The 7,420-nt window shown below is 39.4% G+C and overlaps 1 protein-coding gene across 2 annotated transcripts in view; it reads left to right on the top strand.

The window, feature by feature from the left end:
• Positions 1–233: 233 nt before the first annotated feature.
• The window catches only part of RNF38 (ring finger protein 38), a 90,386-nt gene continuing 83,199 nt past the window's right edge, over positions 234–7,420 (top strand). The window contains exon 1 of one of the 2 annotated variants that reach the window (XM_015653063.2): positions 234–330. In XM_015653063.2, the coding sequence (XP_015508549.1) occupies positions 282–330 (49 nt within the window). In that variant the 5' untranslated portion in view covers positions 234–281. The remainder of the gene's footprint in view (positions 331–7,420) is intronic. The other variant, XM_015653061.3, reaches the window with a different exon arrangement.

The raw sequence follows: 7,420 nt of genomic DNA, 5'->3' as shown, positions 1-7,420 counted from the left end.
GGTAGTTTGTTCAGTTGTAAAAAAAAAGCTGGTGATAACAATCCCCACCAAAGTAAGTTAGTCTCTTAAAATGACCATGTAGCCTGGATATGACTGCAGTAACTTGTCCTCTTTGTCAAAGTTTTCATGTCAGAGGGGTTTTTTGGCTGCTAAGCTGCTAGACAAACAACTGAAAACTGCTGAGCTTTGTGGATATGTCACAGGTATTGGCTGACATGCATCTGTGTTGCTGCTTTTGCTTTCAGATGTTACCATGAGTATCAGTTGGAGCACAAGGAGCTATGGTAGTAGGAGTGTTTGGGAGAGCTGGGTCTTGTTTACTTGAGAAAGGTAAGAGTGTGATGGGGTTGTGGGAATTCCTAATGGAACAGAGTGAGAATGGGTGATAACTAGCCAGGAAAAATCACACAGCAATGAGATACTTTACTAAGTCAAAGAGGATATCACAAGCTGAGAATTGGCAACTACAGGAAAGGAAATACTAAATCCTGTATTGCCTCTGTAGCATGTTACTGAATTAGGAGACATGAAGCAAATTCCAGAGTATAGCTTGTTTGTGCAGAACATGTAAAATGAGACAATATGGAAACTAAAGTAAAACTCAGTGGAGAAATGAGGTTATGTTTTGATGAGATAACTTTAGCAGAACACAGGGTGCCCACCAGAGTCACTCTAATTACTCACCTTCCTCATCTGGACCGTGGAGAAAAAGTATGGCAGAAAGTTCAGCAAATACGGTCACAGGCAAACCAGGCTTGGTTTGGAGAAATTAATTTAATTGCCAATGAAAAGTCAGAGAAGGATAATGATAAATAAAAATAAACCTTAAAACATCTTCTCCCCACCCCTCCCTTCTTCTCAAGTTCAACTTCAGCTCTAGATTTCTCTTCCTCCTCTGTCTGAGTGGCTCAGGAAAATGGGGGATGGGGGCTGTGGTCAGTTATCACACTTGTCTCTGCTGCTCCTCCCTCCTCGTGTCTTTTCCTGCTGCAGTATGAGCTCCCTCCCAGCTTTTCCAGCATCAGTCCTTCCCATGGGCTGCAGTTCTTCATGAACTGCTCTAGAATGTCTTACAGCATCGTCACACCCTCCTTCAAGCACCTGCTCAGATGTGGGCTCTTCCGTGGGCTGCAGGTGATCTCTGCTGCATCATGGACCTCAGTGGGCTGCAGGGGGATAGCCTGCCTCATTACAGCCTTCAGCACAGGCTGCAGTAGAATTTCTGCTCTGGTGCCTGGAGCCTCTCCTCTCCCACCTTTTTTTCACTGACGTTGAGGTCTGCTTCGCTGCTGTTGTACAGCAGTTTTTCCCCTTCTTAAGCATATTCTCTCAGAGATGCAATCACTGTCACCAGTGGGCTTGGTCTTGGTCAGTGGTGGTTTTATTTTGGAGCTCACTGCACTGGCTTTTGTACATAGAAGAAGCTTCTGACATCATCTGACAGAGGTTATCCCTGTAGCCAGCCACCAAAACCTTGCCACACAAGATAGTCTGAAAAAAAATCTCTAATTATCCACATGTGTAACCAGTACAGACAAACATTCCCTGTATGTATGTGTTAGCTGACCTTTGGCTACACAAAGATTTTGATGCCCCTCCAAGACTTGAAGGAAACACATCTTCTTTCCATACATTGTCCTGGAGCAGGATGGAGTTGTATGACGAACTGGGTGAAAAAGCTAATTTAAAATTAGTTAGAGGAAAGTAGAGTCAATTCAGCATGTTGTATTTTTTGGTTTATGACTGCTTATGACTTAAACAGTTTGCTGCCTGTAAAAGTTCTACAACTGAAAAGGGTAATACAATTGACCCTAAAGGCAGGTTTTTCTGGGTTTCACATCCTATACCTTGCATTTAAAATTTAAACTGGACTACATGGCAGCCGTTCTATTGAAAAAAGAAGTATAAATATACAGAAGGATCTAGATAATGGCTATGAATCCTACTAGATTACTTGTCAGAAATAAAGATGCTCTTTGTACTTGTAAGTTTGTCATTGGGGAGAGGTTTGGAATTATTAAAAAAATAAAATAATGAAATTCCAATTGAAATGCTAAATCACAGCTCTTTGATGTAGATAGAGATTCGTGTATTATGTCTTTTGCTTAGCTTTTTGCAGATTTCAGATTTTTAACTTTACCTTGGAAGCTTTCAGAAAATTGTGGGGGTTTTGTAGTGGTGGTTCTTTTGGTTTTTCTTGTGTTGGTTCGGCCCCCACCCCCCCAAAAAAAAGTCAAAAAACACACCAGAGAGAAAGCAACTGCAGAACTAACAAAGATGCAGAAATAATCCAGCTATATACATGGAATGAAAACAATAGTGTTCAGACTAGTCTGTGATTTTCAGTAAAATCTACTCATGGCTGACCTGCTGTTTTGCCATTTGATTGAAGTTTCTGCACTTTTTCTGTTGTCTTCGTAAATCTGGTAGCTAGATTTTTGAACATATTTTTGCAACAATCTTTTAGGTGGATTATGTCTATCTAATACCTGTCTTTTAGTAAAATATCAGTGGCTGCAATGTTCAGAGTAAAACTTGAGAAAGCAGTCACATCCATCACAAGGACAGAGGGAGCTTCGATAATGTATTTTCATGTAAGGACAGAGGTCAGCAAGGTTGTTGACAGGAATAGAGAGTAATAAACTTCACTCAGCAGTGAAACCATGTTTCTGGAAGAGTGCATGGGTTTATGAGTAAGGAGAAAAGAGAAATTACTTCTGTCTTCATACTTCTAAGGAAGTGCTCCTTTCTCAGTAGCACTTGGTTTGCATACCAGGAGAAAACTGGTATTTGTAAGCATCAGTTGGTGTTGGTGTAGGTGACCATCTTGCATTTTGTACTGTGGTGAAAATGTGCCCATTTCTGGCCTTTCCAAAGTGATCAAAGACATCTGTGTTTTTTGAAGAAATTTTTCTGATTTGTGTTTGAAGGGATCCATTTTTCATTGGAATGAGTGGGTATGGGGCCTTTTCATGAACTCTTAAGTAGGTTGTCCCTCTGTAAAGCTGTGATGATGTGCAGTCTCTTTAAAGAACACTATCTGAATCCATTGCTAGAAGTGTTTCAGTGTTTCTTTTATTGAGTGTGATACTGTGGACCATTGGGACAAAACAGAGAAATAAGGTGAAATAAAGACATATGCTGCAAGAGCTGGTTTGGTTTGTGGTGGTTTTGTGAGTATTAGGCTGACATTGGTTGTTTAAGGGAGATAAAGACAGCTTTGGTTTTTTCAGTGTTCATAAAACATTTTACTTGTGCATGTCTCTTTTCTCTAATTCATGTCAAGAAGCTCTGAATCAGGCATCTACCTTTTTATTACCTATGTAGAAATAATACAAGGAATATCCCAAAAACTGTGTTTCTAGGGAATAACTTCAAGTATTCTTAAGCTGCAGCTGGGAATAGCAGAAGTAGCTGCACATTATCACCTGGCTTCTGACCACTGTACTCCTAAAATGAATAAAGGTACTGCTGCAATTTAAGACTAGCAGTAGGTGTTAGCTGAGGGAAACCACTTCTCCAGGTTCACTGGTGTACTTAAAGATACATACCTACAGTATGTAGGAAATCTGGAAGTGTTTCCTTCATTTGTAGTGCTGCTCTAAGATGGGATCAAGAAAAGAAAGAAAAGAGATTGCCACTGTGTAGTAACTTCCAGGTGGTAATTGTTTCCTTCTTTCATCATCCATTGTACCTATTACAGTCCATTGTGATAGTTTTTAGAGGGCTACTAGGATATACACAGTAAACACAAATAAGTGCTTTGTACAAGTAAATAAATAGTGATGGCATTGATATTTTTATATTTTTGGCTCTTTAAAGAATTTGCCATGTGGAAATAGTAATAGAGATAGCATCAGTGATGAAGATACTTGAGGAAGAGAAGAAAGTAAACTTGTTTTTTCAGGAGCAAAAGTATATTATCTATTGAATACAGTTCTACAGTAGTGTAAAGCAAATTAAAAATTTCACACAGACAGTGGCCTCAATGTGCAGATATTTCCTTGAACTTTACCTTCATTTATATGATTCAGCTTGTTCGTGAATCAGAGAATAGCTTATGCACTCTGTAACTGCAATTTTGAGTAATCCTCACAAATCGGGGGACTGAGACTAGGGACCTCTCACTTTGAGGCACTGATCCTTTCTTCCTGACCTCAAATAGTGTTACAAACCATAAGCTTGCAGGCTGGTAAATGCCAGCCTCAGCTGCTGAGTGTAATTTTCACCTGACTCTGCTGTATGTATGTATTGCTCATGCAGCCCCAAAGCTTTCCTCCTGTACAGTACTAGTACAGGGTTAGTGCTTTCTGTCTGGTACTTGATGTGCACAAGCAAATATGATGTAAACCATCTACGAGACATATAATGAAAATTAGACAGCTTTTCTTTATCAAGTGAAAAGCAGAAAACCTGAATTGCCCTTATCACCCAGAAGCATGTTATCATTTCACAGATATTTCACAGATATAATACAGAAATGTATTAACCCTCTCATACAGAACTGCACTTCCTCCCTTAGATGAACTGTTCATTAAAAACATCTTAATGTCACAATTATTTTCAACTTCCTCATTCTCATAAGCTTTTTAGTATGGCTGACATTTTTGGAGAGAAACAATTTCCTGTAAAAACTAAGTGGGTTTCCCATTATAAGATGTTGCTTCTGTTATGAAAATAATGTAGACATATTGGCAGTTAGACAAGTGAGGATCTGTGTCTAGAAACCCAGAGCATAGCTTAGTCATTAGATTCGGGGAGAAATAACATTAAATTAAATGGTTTATTGAGGCAAACTGCTGATACTTGAATTATATAATCTGAATTGTGCTCTTGTCTCTCAAAGTGGCTCTTGAAAGAAGATCTGGACCTAGGTCTATTAGGAGCACTAAGCAAGGCTTTCAGTCTTTCTGAGGGATTGTATTGAGAGTACTTACTATAGTTGCTGCTTTGTGTTGGGCTCTCTTGAAAGGATATTTTGAAGATGTTATAACATCCCATTATTAGAAGAAGTGGAAATCTAGTATTAGACATGCTGAGCTTGTGTCTGGCAGGAATTCTCTCCTGTTCCATTTTTGTCACTGTTTAGTTTTGGCCACACATACTCTTTTTTATTTCCTTGATATTCAGATCCTTATTCCTAGTAATATTTCCCTGTGTTCCAATGGTATTACTGCCCATTGTCTCTGGGTGTCTTGAGGAAGAAGAGGAACAAAAATATTATTTCCTCCAGAAATTCTTCCTTCTCTTTTGATTTCTATAGCCCTAATGTTATCTGCTATTCTTCCTTCTGGCTTCAGTTTCCAGGTACCTGAACCCAAAAGGGTCTATCATGTGTTAAGTGTTGAGCAGTCTAAAGCCTTCCCTCAGTGCTTGTACACTGCTAGAAATGAACAGCTGATGTTTGGTCGTGTTCCAGGAAAATCATAGGCTTGGTATTGGGCTTCTGAACCAGGAAACAACATACCTTACTTTTTTCTTCATGGTGCAGAATTCTTTTACTTACATTGCTGTTGTGCTTGGAGAGGCTGTATTTTGCAAAATTCTGCAAATAGATGGTGCAAAAAAGAAAAAACTATAATCAAGCAGACTACTTTCAGAGAAAGGAAAAAGTATATAGATTTTATCTGATCTGGGGTCAGAGATGTTCTTTCTGCCCTGTTCAGGCACTTATGAGTCTGATAGGAACTACTAGAGTTAAGAAAAACTGCTTGTCCTCAGTAACTACACAGTCTATTAGCAGGTTTCTTCTGGAAAGGACTGCTGTCAGTCCTGTTGATGATGCCCTGTTCTGTCTTGTAGCTTTACTGATACCACGCAAAAGTACTGAAGGGTTTTCCAAAACCTGAAATCTGTCTACAGCTGGACTTAGAAGTCTGGAGGAGTATTTGTATAGGGTGAACAATGGCTTTTGGAGAAAATTGTTCCTGTTTTGTCAGATACTGGCTAAGCCAATATCTGACAAATATGATCTGATCGTACCTGTCCCAGCATATTACCAAGCTTCAAGAAGTCCTGGTCAGGGACTTCCAGAGGGGGAAGTTCTACCAGGCATATTGTGTTCAGCGGGCTGGACTTCTTTTGGGGCAGAGTGACTGTTCTTCATCAGCATTCTTTTTGGCAGTATTACACTCAAGCAGTTTAAAAGCTGAAGAGTCCAGGTCTGTATGCTCTCTTTCAGCCTTTCCCCACACTCATCTGTTTAATCAATGTTCTCTGACTAATTACAAGTTCTTAAGAACGCGGTTATCAAGGTACTGGAAAGCCCTAAGGTATTTTTCAGTCTTGTTCTATAGTCTTTTTCTGATTATTCTTAATGCAGAACTTCTTATAAAATTAACAGACAAGCAAATAGAATGTTTCCACTTAATGGGAGAAGACAAAAGGAAGTTTTTGGTCCATAGCTGTAGCTGGGATTATCTTCTTGTGTGGACTCTTATGTAATTACTGGCACTGAATTTCATCAGTCACTTTATTTGCTCCTCACTTGCTATTGTTAAATAGAGTCATAATTCCGTTGTATATTTTTCTTCCTTTTGACCCCAGGTCGTGCCTGTTAGTGATTTTAATAGACTAGAAAATGAGGATTGCTTTGAAATGGACTGCTTTGCAGCTTTGAAGGCCTTGTCCATTAATTGCAGAACCGTGTTAGACAGATGAAGATAAACACTCCGTAGCTGAACAATTCTGCCCACACTTACTCAAGTATATTTGCCTGTCTGTGGAACTGGCTGGGTCATGTCTTCCACATTTACTTTACTGGCAGTGTGCTACTCTGCTTGCTCCTGAATAGAGCATGTCCTGAGGACATTCTGGAAATGTGGAGGCCGTGCTCTGGCAACGGGAACAAAGGTTGCACACAGTAACTCCCTCTGATTTCAATCTTGGTTTTGTCTTCTTGCTCCTCTTTTCATCTCCTCTAAGGTATTTTTTGGCCCCCTCACTGCTTTTACTGATGAAGTTACTTAAATAATTTTTCCTCCTTAAAATGATAAGTAACTGGGTCAACAGCCTTGATTTTTAGTTGCTATTAATAAGCTTTCACATTAACCCATCACTGCTTTTTCAAGATGACTTAGCGAATCTCCTGATTTCTCCTTCCCCTGCTTTCTGGGAATGTGTTCACTCCACATTCCACTGCTGGGATTGCCTTTTTTCCATGTCATTCCTAAGAGATATCTTAATAGAAGATCTTGCTGTTAAGCCAGAGTGTACAAAGCTGTGATTGCACTACAATGGGAAGAAGTTTGGAAGATCTTACAAAACCTCCAGAAATCTAGTGGTTTTCTTTGAGGAGTGTTTCCAGCTGTTTGCTGTATTGCAATTTGAGATTGTGTTTTTGCACCTGCTTGAGAAACCTGGGTTCTGTCACTAACTAAATCAACTTGTTGCTTCCTTGATATTAGCAATGCCAAAATGT

The sequence above is a fragment of the Parus major genome, chromosome Z (genome assembly GCF_001522545.3).
Source record: "Parus major isolate Abel chromosome Z, Parus_major1.1, whole genome shotgun sequence".
In the NCBI taxonomy this organism is placed as follows: domain Eukaryota; kingdom Metazoa; phylum Chordata; class Aves; order Passeriformes; family Paridae; genus Parus; species Parus major.
Note: the sequence above shows the minus strand (reverse complement) of the source record. Positions and strands in the feature narration are given on the sequence as shown.